The sequence below is a fragment of the Schistocerca americana genome, chromosome 9, assembly GCF_021461395.2.
Source record: "Schistocerca americana isolate TAMUIC-IGC-003095 chromosome 9, iqSchAmer2.1, whole genome shotgun sequence".
NCBI classification, from domain to species: Eukaryota; Metazoa; Arthropoda; class Insecta; order Orthoptera; family Acrididae; genus Schistocerca; species Schistocerca americana.
The window spans coordinates 81652044-81667640 of record NC_060127.1 but is presented as its reverse complement, the minus strand read 5'-3'; the positions used below and the strand labels follow the sequence as shown (position 1 = coordinate 81667640).

The window sequence follows — 15597 nt, the reverse complement described above, 5'->3', positions numbered from 1 at the left end:
CTAAGCAGGAGGACTCTGTTGCTTGCTCTGTCATACTCCTGGGCCGTGTCCTCAAGGTCCAGCTGCCGCAAGAATGTACTGTCTTTGACACAGAATTATATGCAATCTTGCGGGCGCTGGAGCATATGCGACGTTCTTTCGGTTCTAAATATCTTGTCTGTTCCAATTCTCTTAGTACCCTTCACTCTCCGCAACATTAGTACCCAGCAGATACAGTAGCTCAGAATATCCAGGATGCCCTCCACCAATTACAATGACTGGGGAAGGAGATTTCTTTCTGCTGGGTACCAGGGCACATGGGTACTGCAAGGAATGAAAGGGTGGATCTAGCAGATAAGGAGGCGATTCATGATCCTCAGGCTGTTTAGTGTGCCATCCCCCTACATGTTGTCACCTCACTGTTTAGGTACAAAGGCATCCATCAATGGGGAGGTGAGTGTCTGGAAGTGACTGACAACAAGCTCCATGTTGCAAAGGCCACAACTCGGCTGTGGCTTACTTCCTTCCAGCCATGTTGATGGGATGAAGTACTTCTTACTCGTCTTTGCATAGACCAAAGCCCTATGATGCATGGCTTCTTACTCTGGCAAGAGGACCCTTCAATGTGTGCTGCTTGTGGTGTGCTGATCATTGTTTGCCACATTTTATTGGACTGCGTTTAATTTTCTGATGAGCAGGTGGTGTTGTATTTGCCAATGGATGTGCTATCTATTTTAGGTAATGTTCAAGTGAATGTGGTTCAAGTTTTAAAGTTTTGTGAATCCATTGTTTTTAACAAGATTTTAGGGAGATGTATTAAATTTGTTAACAGGGTGACTGGCTCACCCAAGTTTCTTGTAAGTGGTCAGCCAGTCAAATTTACCTGTGCATTTCTTTTAGCTCTTCTGTGTTTTGTTTTCTACATGTTTTAATTTCATGTGTAGCTACTTTCCCTCTTTTTAATTTGTTTTAATGCATGCAAGATAGAATGACTATGCAGTCACTTTGAGTGCGTGAGTGTGCAACAAGTTTAGAGTTTATCTCCACATTTGTTTGTTTTGATAGATGTATGGGCACTGATGACTTCTATGTTGAGTGCCTGTAAGGTCCAAACACACACAAAACAAAAAGATCATCACTTGAAAGTGTTTTATAAATAAGGTGACAGTGTGATCTCTAATCTGTGACCAGGCAAGAGAAAATGCAGATTGTGTCCAAAAAAACAAATAGCGGCAAGAAGTCTTCCATCTGGTTTGATGTGATGTGCCACAAATTCCTCTCCTGTGCCAATCTTTTTGTCGCAGGGTGGCACGTTCGGCCTATGTCCTCAATTGTTTGCTGGATATATATTCCAATCTGTGTTTTCCTCCACAGTTTTTACATTCTACAGCTCCCTCTGTATCATGGAAGATATTCCCTGACATCTTAACATATGTCATATCATCCTGTCCCCTCTTCTCGTCACTGTTTTCCTCCTCCCTTACCTTATCCATCCACCTAATTTCCAATGTTTTTCTGTGGCACCACATCTCAAACACTTTGATTCTTTTCTCTTCTGATTTTCCAGCAGTCCATGTTTCACAACCATACAATGCTGCGCTCCTAACATACATTCCCAGACGTTTATTGCTCAATAATAATACTAGTAGTAGTAGTAGTAGTAGTAGTAAAATGTTTTTTATTCCAGTCTTTGATCACAATATCAATTCATTCATCAAAGGAATTGATATTGTGGTCAAAGACTGGAATAAAAAAACATTTGACAGTATTGGATCACTGTTCATATTTGTGACTATATCGCAGCTGGTGAAAGAAGTAGTAGTAGTAGTAGTAGTAGTAGTGTAAAAATTTTGACTTAAATTGTTTTCTAGTCCATAAGTATCATGTTTAAAAACAAAACTGTATCATTCCATATTAAAGCCACTGAACATGTCTTAATGTAAGAGGCAAAATGCTTTGGGAACATAAAGAAATGTGGATTGCACCAAGATAAAAGAATTTCATTCTATAAAACAAATACACACACACACACACACACACACACACACACACACTTGCTGTGGACAATGGCCATGTCAACAAACTTATTATACCTACCATATCATATCACATCACTTGACTTGTCTTACATCTCACTATGTGTATGTACCACAGGTGTCCATAAGGGTGGTTAGTAGGAGGGCAAGTCCCTCTCCTGCAATCTAGGTTACAGGCTTTTTATACGCTACAGAATTCTCGTATGTTTCCATGTACAATTTCTGTGATTCTATTGTAGCGTTGATATAAAATTACTGAGTCTATCAGAATTCTGTGACATTAGCAGTCAATATATAATTTGGGCTTGTTCGGTTGACAAGCTATTCATGCCAGATTGTGCATCTTCTGTGTCACAGCAGTGATTTCATAGCTGTCCTGCAGTCAAGGCCAATGTGAAGATATACAAAACATTGACAGAATAGATTAGTGAATCTATTCCCTGTCCTTTACTTGAACAGCCCGTACCAGGCTGTAGCACGTAGGCTCTGGAACCTATTCCAGTGCACAATATACCTACCTGACTTGTGTCTCGAATTCCCACAAAGAAAATCTTTTCTCCTGTTGCACAACTTCACTCACAATTTAGTTTACCACCTGTCTGTGATGAAAGAAGATCCATGAAGGAGTGCTAAGACCATATTCATTTTCACAAGCACAGAGCAATCGTAATAACCTCAAAAGAATACAGTATTGCTACACTGCAAGTGTGTTGTTCTGTACTTCATCTATGGACCCAAATTCGACAATTGAAAAGAAAACATAACATTTTCTGTGCTGGAAGAGAAGGAAAAAGGCCAAATTTCAAGATAAAGATCTTTATTCTAGGTATTGGAAACTTCTCAGACTGCTTGAGAGCAACACAACAGAACACAACACAACACAGCCAGTCACAGAATTATGAATTGTGTAATCCAGGTGACATGGTTATCAACAGTGTGTGAACATAGAGAAACATAGGACATTTTGGTTCAGTCATAGGATGTTGAGAGTGGCTTGTAGTGGCTATGTGAGGTTGTTTTGGGAGATTTCCCACATTCATCTTGTAGAATGATGGTCCAGGTTACAATTTATGCAAACAACCAAAAAAAATTTAGTTTTCAAAATGCATTTTGTTTAACTTTAGTTACGCCAGTCAGCCTCAAATAAATAGATGGCATGAAAATATTGCAATAAATCCAATAACATGCTCAGAGGTAAATTTTTGTGAGCAAACAGTTTTACATGTGGTATCAAAGTTGAGCAACCTTTTTTAAAGCTTATTTCCTGTTCCTCCTCCTGGAGAAGTATTAATCAGTGGAAATTTTTTTTTTTTTTTTTATTCAGATTTCTGATTTTCAGGGTCAACATAACGTTATTGGTACATGAACAAAAAAACCTTCTGTGAATGTTTTCTAGCTTTATTTCCTAACTTGGTGGATACACTGGATTTAGTCATACAGGGATTAAATTCCAAATCATTAAATCAAAGAGTAGTAATAGTAACTTTGATTATAAAAAGGGTATACTTTGCTTATGCTAATGATGTTTGGTTACTTGGTAGTTACCACAATAATCAACCTTAAAAAATATTAAGTTTAGTGTACAATACATTTTGTGACTTACTGTTAAATTTAGTTCTGGATATAACACATTCTCAAACTCATTGGCTCAGTTATATAAAAAAAATGATCCTCCGTGGATAAATTTCTGCCGAAAATTATGCTACGTACATAAAAATTTGAAAGAGAACTCATAAAGTGCTATGCTATAGAATAATTTAATTCTTCAATAGAAATAAGTAGTTAGTTACAAACCTGTTCAAATGACTTAAAAGATTGGAACTGTGTGACATTTTTGACAACCATCAGTATTTCGACAGGTAAACATAAAGTCATTCTCAAGGCACAAATACAAGAATTAAAGCACTGCGAAAAGAAATTTAAGCCCTCAATTGATGGGGCTACACTGACAAAGAATCGCAATACAGTATCTGCATAAAGCGATACTACTTCATGGCACGTGTGTCGTCTTTCTGCATATATGCCATGTTGCGGTTCTCAGTTGGCATAGCCATATCTACCGTAGGTTTCAATTTTTTCTCACTGTGCTCTCTCGCATTTGCACCTCGAAAATGACAGGATGTTCACCTGTTGAAATATTGGCGGTTGTTGCAGGTGCTGGCCAGCTGCATTCCTGCAAGTTGTTTCAACGTGTAGCCGTAAAAATATTTTTTAAATGTTCTCCGTATAGTCTTTCGCTCGAGTGACACTTCCCAGATTTATTGCGAATTTGATCTTCGACCGACGGAACTAACGGAGTGCGTGTGCTTTGACAGTAGCAGTCCGGGCTCCGGTTCGCTGCCGAGCACCCCCGCGAAGGCACCGCCGTCCCCCGGCAGTGCGGCTCGTCAGCAGTCTCCCCCGGCCACTGCCGCAAGTAGCAGTGGGAATGGCAGTGGCGGCGGCAGCAGTGGCGGCAGCAGCAACAGCAGCAGTGTCAGCACTGGCAGCGCCAACAGCAACAACAACAACAACAGCACCAGCACCAACAGCAACAGCAGCACCACCAGCAATACCAGCACCAGCGTCAGCCCGGCCAGTGCCAACAACAACAACAACAACAATAATAACAGCAGCAGCAACAACAACAATAACAACAACAACAACGTTCCCGACCCGACGCTTTTCCCGTTTCTCAGTCGTCGACTCGCACTGAGCACCACCCCACAGTCGGGATCCCCTCCGCCGTCGCAACCCTCCGCCCAAGTGAGCCGCGACGACAGCCTCGATGATGTGGATGCTGCGGCGGCGATGCTAGCTCTGAAGCACGCGCACCTCCGTATACCACGCAGAGGTGAGACTCTACAGTTGTAACACTGTTTCAAACATTACGTTTGAGGTCCGAAGTTGCGATGTTGTTGCCGCAAGAACTGTCTGCGGGCAGCGTCACAGTCCCCTGCTCTGTATAGTAACAGAAAATTGAGAATAAGTTATCATTTTCTGGCAGATTAAAACTGTTTGCCAAACTGTGGCTCAAACTCGGAAACATTACCTTTTGCAGGCAAGTGCTCTTTCAACTTAAGCTACCCGGTTGTGACTAATGACCCACTCTCACCACTTCACGTCTGTAAATACCACTTCTCTTGTGGTCCAAACTTCACAGAATTGCTCCTGCATACATTGGTGGACTAGCAGTGCTTTTGTCAATTGAATAATGCTAAGTGCAATTAAATTGGCATTGATAGACTTGAGGCTCCTGGATCTTTCTTAGAGTTCTTTACACGAAGAAGTTCAATTAAATTCAAAAGCATAAGAATCTTGAAAAGAGCTTTAACTTTCGTAGCTAGTATAGTAACGTATTTTTGTCTCGATTAAATATGTTAAACGACAAAAATTTTAGTGCAGTTATGGTACATCGATGAAGCTACAAATTCTAGCAAGAACGAAACAGGCAACTTTGTGATTGCAAGGCTCGTGTTCTACACACTCTGCTAAATGTGACTCTGTTTAAATGGATTAAATGTTTGCTACTTGACAGTGCTTGTAAATCTTCAGAGGTGATTTTTCAGTTTTATAACTCTTACTATACCCCATCAGAACAAATAGTCCTGTCACGGGGAAAGCTAAATATAAACCCTATACTGCATTGCATATTATATCAACATACAATGTGTATTACCAAATGTGGTATTACAATGCAGTAAATGTTACCCTCTGGGAGGATTTAGGTAAAATTGACCACGAGTTACCTAATGGGTTTGGCTTATCGAATCTGAATTCAGTGCTACAGAAGAAACCAGAAAGCTAAAGATTGAAATTTGGAAAATGTTTTAAGTAACCAAGTTTACGTAAATAAAATAAAAATCGGTCGCCAGCCTAATTAGGCATAGTGATGCTGAAACATTGCTTTTATATAATCTGTATAGAGTTATGATAAAGGAAAGCTACTATTACTTCTTTCTCAAAGTAGTGCAATGAACTCTACCATAATGAGACAAATGGTACAGTAATGCTGGCAGTTATAAATAGTTTATTCAAGTTCTCACAGGAACAGTTACAGCTTATTTCTTCTCAGTAGTAATTGTTGTGGTTGTTGTTGTGGTCTTCAGTCCTGAAACTGGTTTGATGCAACTCTCCTTGCTACTCTATCCTGTGCAAGCTTCTTCATCTCCCAGTACTTACTGCAACCTACGTCCTTCTGAATCTGCTTAGTGTATTCATCTCTTGGTCTCCCTCTATGATTTTTACCCTCCACATTGCCCTCCAATGCTAAATTTGTGATCCCTTGATATCTCAGAACATGTCCTACCAACCGGTCCCTTCTTCTTGTCAAGTTGTGCCACAAACTCCTCTTCTCCCCAATTCTATTCAATACCTCCTCATTAGTTATGTGATCTACCCATCTAATCTTCAGCATTCTTCTGTAGCACCACATTTCGAAAGCTTCTATTCTCTTCTTGTCCAAACTATTTATCGTCCGTGTTTCACTTCCATACATGGCTACACTCCATACAAAAACTTTCAAAAATGACTTGCTGACACTTAAATCTATACTTGATGTTAACAAATTTCTCTTCTTCAGAAACGCTTTTCTTGCCATTGCCAGTCTACATTTTATATCCTCTCTACTTCGACCATCATCAGTTATTTTGCTCCCCAAATAGCAAAACTCCTTTACTACTTTCTCATTTCCTAATCTAATTCCCTCAGCTTCACCCGACTTAATTCAACTACATTCCATTATCCTCTTTTGCTTTTGTTGATGTTCATCTTATACCCTCCTTTCAAGACACTGTCCATTCCGTTCAACTGCTCTTCCAAGTCCTTTGCTGTCTCTGACAGAATTACAATGTCATCGGCGAACCTCAAAGTTTTTATTTCTTCTCCATGGATTTTAATACCTACTCCAAATTTTTCTTTTGTTTCCTTCACTGCTTGCTCAATATACAGATTGAATAACATCGGGGATAGGCTACAACCCTGGATCACTCCCTTCCCAACCACTGCTTTCCTCTCATGCCCCTCGACTCTTATAACTGCCATCTGGTTTCTGTACAAATTGTAAATAGGCTTTCGCTCCCTGTATTTTACCCCTGCCACCTTTAGAATTTGAAAGAGAGTATTCCAGTCAACATTGTCAAAAGCTTTCTCTAAGTCTACAAATGCTAGAAACGTAGGTTTGCCTTTCCTTAATCTTTCCTCTAAGATAAGTCGTAAGGTCGGTATTACCTCACGTATTCCATTATTTCTATGGAATCCAAACTGATCTTCGCCAAGGTTGGCTTCTTCTAGTTTTTCCATTCGTCTGTAAAGAATTTGCGTTAGTGTTTTGCAGCTGTGGCTTACTAAACTGATTGTTCGGTAATTTTCACATCTGTCAACACCTGCTTTCTTTGGGATTTGAATTATTATATTCTTCTTGAAGTCTGAGGGTATATCGCCTGTCTCATAAATCTTGCTCACCAGATGGTAGAGTTTTATCAGGACTGGCTTTCCCAAGGCCGTCAGTAGTTCTAATGGAATGTTTTCTACTCCCGGGGCCTTGTTTTGACTCAGGTCTTTCAGTGCTCTGTCGAACTCTTCACGCAGTATCTTATCTCCCATTTCGTCTTCATCTACATCCTCTTCCATTTCCATAATATTGTCCTCAAGTACATCGCCCTTGTATAGACCCTCTATATACTCCTTCCACCTTTCTGCTTTCCCTTCTTTGCTTAGAACTGGGTTTCCATCTGAGCTCTTGATATTCATACAAGTGGTTCTCTTTTCTCCAAAGGTCTCTTTAATTTTCCTGTAGGCAGTATCTATCTTAACCTAGTGAGATGAGCCTCTACATCCTTACATTTGTCCTCTAGCCATCCCTGCTGTCGATCTCATTTTTGAGACGTTTGTATTCCTTTTTGCCTGCTTCATTTACTGCATTTTTATATTTTCTCCTTTCATCAATTAAATTCAATATTTCTTCTTTTACCCAAGGATTTCTACTAGCCCTCGTCTTTTTACCTACTTGATCCTCTGCTGCCTTCACTATTTCATCCCAGTAGTAATTAATTTGTTACATATGAATTGTGTGTTCACCAAAAGTTATGAAAGTCAATACTGAACCAGAAATGGACATGGGCTTAGTCCTATTTCAATAGTTACGTTCCAGATAGTACAAATATAATTATGTCACTTGCAATAGGATTTTTACACTCATTAAGAAGTAATATTGTTTCTATTTTTATGGATAAGAGCAATTAAAATGACTTTAAGTTCAATGAGCAAAATTCTTGTTGGGGCTCTCAAACTGACTTTCCAATTTTCATCACACAAAGTACACAAAAGAATTTTACTTCTACTGCAGTTAATATATTCATTATTCAAGTAGGTTTATTCATTTTGAGCAACTCAGAATTGGAGACTCTTAAACTGATCTTTAGCATAAAGCAAACTAAACACACTTTTCTGAGACAGTTTGTAAGGTGCAAATTTTGGTATTATTCTTTTATTCATTTCACTCACATTGCATAGCTTTTAAAACAGTTAATGCTGGCAATTTTCTCTATATAATTTTAAGTAAGACTTAAAGTGCATTTACAGTCTAACTTCAAGACAACATGTTGTCTTAATGCCATTAGTACAACCAGTAATTTTCACTAACAGAATTCAATGCAGTTTATCTTTAAAGCACAAACACTTTGAAATAAAACAAATTAATCACTATGGAGGTTTTCATAAATGAAACACTAACTTCCTCCCTTAACTTCAATTGAAACCACAGTATCTTTAGATATCTTTTTGCATTCAGAATTGTGCAAATAATCAACAATTTATTTTCATTAGATTTTAACACACAGGATACTCGGATGTCAGTAGTTTTGTGGAGTGGGTCCTAAGAGGTATCGTGAGAGGAACCAAATCAAGGATTGGACACAAGTTTCACATAATTTACCTGATTATTGCAAATTAAACAACACTTAAATGTACTGGTTCATACTTTGACAGAATTGTGACCTCTTATAACTGCCGAAGTGATTGCGCAATATCGGTGACGAATACATAACGGATACTGGTCTCTTCTCTGGGTGTAATTGCCTCTATTATCCTCTTCTTGGAAATGACATTTCCAACATTAGAGCCTTTTCCATTAATAGAGCACCATTTTATAGCCGTACACACATCTGAGGCCTTTCCATATTACATCCATGTACTGGAAGCCTCACCCGGCACCTGTGCAGTCCACTCTGTTGCTGCTCAGACCAAAACTATCCAGTAGCTAGCTGCCAACTGACTGTGCTCTCTCACTTGGTGCCCAGACTGAGCGCCACATTCATCTTTTCTTAGTGCGCCAACTCATTTCTGTTGTAGATGGGAAGTACTGTTGCTTTTCATTTTATACAAGTCCCTAGGTATGAACCAGCTTATACATAGTTGTAAACAGACATCTTTTAAAAATCTTAATATTTAAATATATTAACATGTCAATACAAAAGCCACATAATTATATAACATTTTCCTCCAATTAACACAAAGAATGTAAATAGTAAAGAGAGAGAATTTTTTGCAACTTTCCACTTCATTACAATAGGTCAGGGACATTACATAGTGAAAAATACTTACTTGACATTGACCAGAATTAATCAGTACAAATATGTACAGTATTAATTATGGTGTTAAAAGTTCTTGCTTCATTTTTTTTTCTCTTCCTTTCTTTTTGGCATCTGTAGCTGACAAATTTTCAGTTACAATAGAATGCTGGAATAATCTATAAAGATAGTAAATTTGCATTGATCACTCCCAGCTGTAGCAGATGATATATATATAAATCAGGAACAGTAAAATAAATGACCCAGGACAGAACCTTTAAGCACTTAATGGAGAATAGTCTACTCTTTATTGCAACAACTACTCTCTATTTGCATTTCATAGCATCCAAGATTACTTTCTTGTTTCCTGCTGCTAAGGTAGAATTTATGCAGGTTACTTATGAAACCAATACTCACATTTGAATGGTATTGGAATTGAGGCATGTTTTAACATATTTTTCATATTTTGAAGGATTTGAATGAAGTTACTAAACTAATAATGACAGAAATGAGATTGAAATGTTTTTTGCAAAATCACAGTTCTTTATTTTTAGAATTAATTGTGAAAAAAGTTGAGGAAAGCAGATGCGATTTGAATGGTGTCGAAGTGTTGAAAGTGAGTAAATTAATAAATAACAGTAAAAATGGAATTTGTGTGTGTTTGCAAAAATATAACTGCTCATTAAAAAAAACAAGTTGATTCCATAGCTATCATTATTTCTGCAAACACATTTACTGGAATAAAGTAAGATCCAAAAGGAACAATAATTAGTAGTTCACTGGACTGTATAATATAGGCAGCTTGTCTTTCTGGGATTGGATTGTTTTTACTTATTGATAAACGTCTATTCTCAAGATTAATGATATGAATATAATAGGGAAACATTCCACGCGGGAAAAATATATTTAAAAAGAAAGATGATGTGACTTACCATACGAAAGCACTGGCAGGTCGATAGAAAAACAAACAAACACATGCATGACACAAAATACTAGCTTTCGCAACCAATGGTTGCTTCGTCAGGAAAGAGGGAAGGAGAGGGAAAGACGAAAGGATGTGGGTTTTAAGGGAGAGGGTAAGGAGTCATTCCAATCCCGGGAGCGGAAAGACTTACCTTAGGGGGAAAAAAGGACAGGTATACACACACACACACACACACACACACACACACACACACACACACACATATCCATCCGCACATACACAGACACAAGCAGACATTTGTAAAGGCAAAGAGTTTGGGCAGAGATGTCAGTCGAGGCGGAAATACAGAGGCAAAGATGATTTTGAAAGACAGGTGAAGTATGAGCAGCGGCAAATTGAAATTAGAAATTAGCGGAGATTGAGGCCTGGCGGATAACGAGAAGAGAGGATATACTGAAGGGCAAGTTCCAATCTCTGGAGTTCTGACAGGTTGGTGTTAGTGGGAAGTATCCAGATAACCCGGACGGTGTAACACTGTGCCAAGATGTGCTGACTGTGCACCAAGGCATGTTTAGCCACAGGGTGATCCTCATTACCAACAAACACTGTCTGCCTGTGTCCATTCATGCGAATGGACAGTTTGTTGCTGGTCATTCCCACATAGAAAGCTTCACAGTGTAGGCAGGTCAGTTGGTAAATCACGTGGGTGCTTTCACATGTGGCTCTGCCTTTGATCGTGTACACCTTCCGGGTTACAGGACTGGAGTAGGTGGTGGTGGGAAGGTGCATTGGACAGGTTTTACACCGGGGGCGGTTACAAGGGTAGGAGCCAGAGGGTAAGGAAGGTGGTTTGGGGATTTCATAGGGATGAACTAAGAGGTTACGAAGGTTAGGTGGATGGCGGAAAGACACTCTTGGTGGAGTGGGGAGGATTTCATGAAGGATGGATCTCATTTCAGGGCAGGATTTGAGGAAGTCGTATCCCTGCTGGAGAGCCACATTCAGAGTCTGATCCAGTCCCGGAAAGTATCCTGTCACAAGTGGGGCACTTTTGTGATCTTCTGTGGGAGGTTCTGGGTTTGAGGGTATGAGGAAGTGGCTCTGGTTATTTGCTTCTGTACCAGGTCGGGAGGGTAGTTGCGGGATGTGAAAGCTGTTTTCAGGTTGTTGGTGTAATGGTTCAGGGATTCCGGACTGGAGCAGATTCATTTGCCACGAAGACCTAGGCTGTAGGGAAGGGACCGTTTGATGTGGAATGGGTGGCAGCTGTCATAATGGAGGTACTGTTGCTTGTTGGTGGGTTTGATGTGGACGGACGTGTGAAGCTGGCCATTGGACAGATGGAGGTCAACGTCAAGGAAAGTGGCATGGGATTTGGAGTAGGACCAGGTGAATCTGCTGAAACCAAAGGAGTTGAGGTTGGAGAGGAAATTCTGGAGTTCTTCTTCACTGTGAGTCCAGATCATGAAGATGTCATCAATAAATCTGTACCAAACTTTGGGTTGGCAGGCCTGGGTAACCAAGAAGGCTTCCTCTAAGTGACCCATGAATAGGTTGGCGTACGAGGGGGCCATCCTGGTACCCATGGCTGTTCCCTTTAATTGTTGGTATGTCTGGCCTTCAAAAGTGAAGAAGTTGTGTGTCAGGATGAAGCTGGCTAAGGTAATGAGGAAAGAGGTTTTAGGTAGGGTGGTAGGTGATCGGCGTGAAAGGAAGTGCTCCATCGCAGTGAGGCCCTGGACGTGCGGAATATTTGTGTATAAGGAAGTGGCATCAATGGTTACAAGGATGGTTTCTGGGGGTAATAGATTGGGTAAGGATTCCAGGCGTTCGAGAAAGTGGTTGGTGTCTTTGATGAAGGATGGGAGACTGCATGTAATGGGTTGAAGGTGTTGATCTACGTAGGCAGAGATACTTTCTGTGGGGGCTTGGTAACCAGCTACAATGGGGCGGCCAGGATTATTGGGTTTGTGAATTTTAGGAAGAAGGTAGAAGGTAGGGGTGTGGGATGTCGGTGGTGTCAGGAGGTTGATGGAGTCAGGTGAAAGGTTTTGTAGGGGGCATAAGGTTCTGAGGATTCCTTGAAGCTCCGCCTGGACATCAGGAATGGGATTACCTTGGCAAACTTTGTATGTGGTGTTGTCTGAAAGCTGACGCAGTCCCTCAGCCATATACTCCCGACGATCAAGTACCACGGCCGTGGAACCCTTGTCCGCCGGAAGAATGACGATGGATCGGTCAGCTTTCAGATCATGAATAGCTTGGGCTTCAGCAGTGGTGATGTTGGGAGTAGGATTAAGGTTTTTTAAGAAGGATTGAGAAGCAAGGCTGAAAGTCAGAAATTCCTGGAAGGTTTGGAGAGGGTGATTTTGAGGAAGAGGAGGTGGGTCCCACTGTGACAAAGGACGGAACTGTTCCAGGCAGGATTCAATTTAGATAGTGTCTTGGGGAGTTGGATCATTAGGAGTAGGATTAGGACCATTTTTCTTCGTGGCAAAGTGATATTTCCAGCAGAGAGTACGAGTGTAGGACAGTAAATCTTTGATGAGGGCTGTTTGGTTGAATGTGGGAGTGGGGCTGAAGGTGAGGCCTTTGGATAGGACAGAGGTTTCGGATTGGGAGAGAGGTTTGGAGGAAAGGTTAACTACTGAATTGGGGTGTTGTGGTTCCAGATTGCGTTGATTGGAATTTTGAGGTTTTGGAGGGAGTGGAGCTGGAAGTGGGAGATTGAGTAGATGGGAGAGACTGGGTTTGTGTGCAATGAGAGGAGGTTGAGGTTTGCTGGAAAGCTTGTGAAGGGTGAGTGAGTTGCCTTTCCGGAGGTGGGAAACCAGAAGATTGGATAATTTTTTGAGGTGGAGGGTGGCATGCTGTTCTAATTTGTGGTTGGCCTGTAGGAGGATGCTTTGAACAACCGGCATGGATGCGGGAGAGGAAAGATTGAGGACTTTTATTAAGGATAGGAGTTGACGGGTGTGTTCATTGGCCGAGTTGATGTGTAGGTGAAGGATTAGGTGGGTGACGGCAATGGATTGTTCAGTTTGGAACTGGTATAGGGACTGATGGAAAGAAGGGTTGCAGCCAGAGACAAGAACTTTAAGTGTGAGGCCTTTGGGGGTAATGCCAAATGTCAGACAAGCCTGAGAAAATAAAATATGGGAGCGTAATCTGGTTAGGGCGAAGGCATGTTTGCGGAGGGAATGTAAATAAAACTTAATGGGGTCGTTGTGGGGGTGTTGTGAGGGTGACATGGTATTAGAAGGTGGAAAGTGTAACATGAGGCTGAAATGAAAATGAAAAAAATATATATATATGGGGAGAGATAAAGGTGAACTAGAAAGCAACTGGAGATCTGGTGTGAAAAAAGGCGAAAAAGTGTTGGTTAAAGCTGGGCTGTGTCGATCTGGTGGTGAACTTGGGTTGGTAGACAACGATGTGCATAAAGGTTAGGTGGTAGTGTTGCCACCAAAACACGTTAAAAGGTGGAGAAATTTGGGAAAATTGCGAAAAAACTCCGTGTAAATGTATTAAAAGGAGTGGTTTTGTGGTGGCAGATTATGAGAATGAGGCTAACGGTTGTCTGACGAAGAAATAATAACGTTAAAACCTGTGGGAAGCGGCTAAAAATGATCAATGATGTGTGAAAAAACAGAAATGGAAATGAAGGGAAAGTTATTAGAAGTAGCCGAAATGGTTGTTTAATAGGTGAAAGGAACTGTTTGTGAACTAGAAACGGTAGATTTTATGCGGCGGTAGTGTTGAAAGCGGAAAAAAAAAATGAATTTTTGGTTATGGTTTGGAAGTGGGTTACGTATTATTACGTATTACGTATTATTGAGTATATATCGGTGGGATAAAATTGTATAGTAGATTACGGTAAAAAGGAGAAGGTGAATACAAAGTGAAACTACTGGCAAAAAACAGAAAGAGAAAATAAGACGACAGAAAAGATTTAGAAATGCAACAGTGACAATAACAAACGTAATTGTTGGGTTCAAATTAATGATATGAATATAATAGGGAAACATTCCACGTGGAAAAAAATATATTTAAAAAGAAAGATGATGTGACTTACCATGCGAAAGCGCTGGCAGGTCGATAGAAAAACAAACAAACACATACATGACACAAAATACTAGCTTTCGCGACCAATGGTTGCTTTGTCAGGAAAGAGGGAAGGAGAGGGAAAGACGAAAGGATGTGGGTTTTAAGGGGGAGGGTAAGGAGTCATTCCAATCCCGGGAGCGGAAAGATTTACCTTAGGGGGAAAAAAGGACAGGTATACACTCGCGCGCGCGCGCGCGCGCGCGCGCACACACACACACACACACACACACACACACACACACACACACACACACATCCATCCGCACATACACAGACACAAGCAGACATTTGTAAGGGCAAAGAGTGTGGGCAGAGATGTCAGTCGAGGCGGAAGTAAAGAGGCAAAGATGTTGTTGAAAGACAGGTGAGGTATGAGCAGCGGCAACTTGAAATTAGCGGAGGTTGAGGCCTGGCGGATAACGAGAAGAGAGGATATACTGAAGGGCAAGTTCCCATCTCCGGAGTTCTGACAGGTTGGTGTTAGTGGGAAGTATCCAGATAACCCGGACGGTGTAACACTGTGCCAAGATGTGCTGGCCGTGCACCAAGGCATGTTTAGCCATAGGGTGATCCTCATTACCAACAAACACTGTCTGCCTGTGTCCATTCATGCGAATGGACAGTTTGTTGCTGGTCATTCCCACATAGAAAGCTTCACAGTGTAGGCAGGTCAGTTGGTAAATCACGTGGGTGCTTTCACACGTGGCTCTGCCTTTGATCGTGTACACCTTCCGGGTTACAGGACTGGAGTAGGTGGTGGTGGGAAGGTGCATTGGACAGGTTTTACACCGGGGGCGGTTACAAGGGTAGGAGCCAGAGGGTAAGGAAGGTGGTTTGGGGATTTCATAGGGATGAACTAAGAGGTTACGAAGGTTAGGTGGATGGCGGAAAGACACTCTTGGTGGAGTGGGGAGGATTTCATGAAGGATGGATCTCATTTCAGGGCAGGATTTGAGGAAGTCGTATCCCTGCTGGAGAGCCACATTCAGAGTCTGATCCAGTC

The 15597-nt window shown here is 41.0% G+C and overlaps 1 protein-coding gene across 1 annotated transcript in view; it reads left to right on the top strand.

Annotated features, from left to right (window-relative positions):
* The window catches only part of LOC124550676 (forkhead box protein N3), an 89010-nt gene that overhangs the window by 51799 nt on the left and 21614 nt on the right, over positions 1-15597 (top strand). The window contains exons 6-7 of the mRNA XM_047125400.1: positions 4331-4475; positions 4650-4848. Of these exons, the coding sequence (XP_046981356.1) occupies positions 4331-4475; positions 4650-4848 (344 nt within the window). The remainder of the gene's footprint in view (positions 1-4330; positions 4476-4649; positions 4849-15597) is intronic.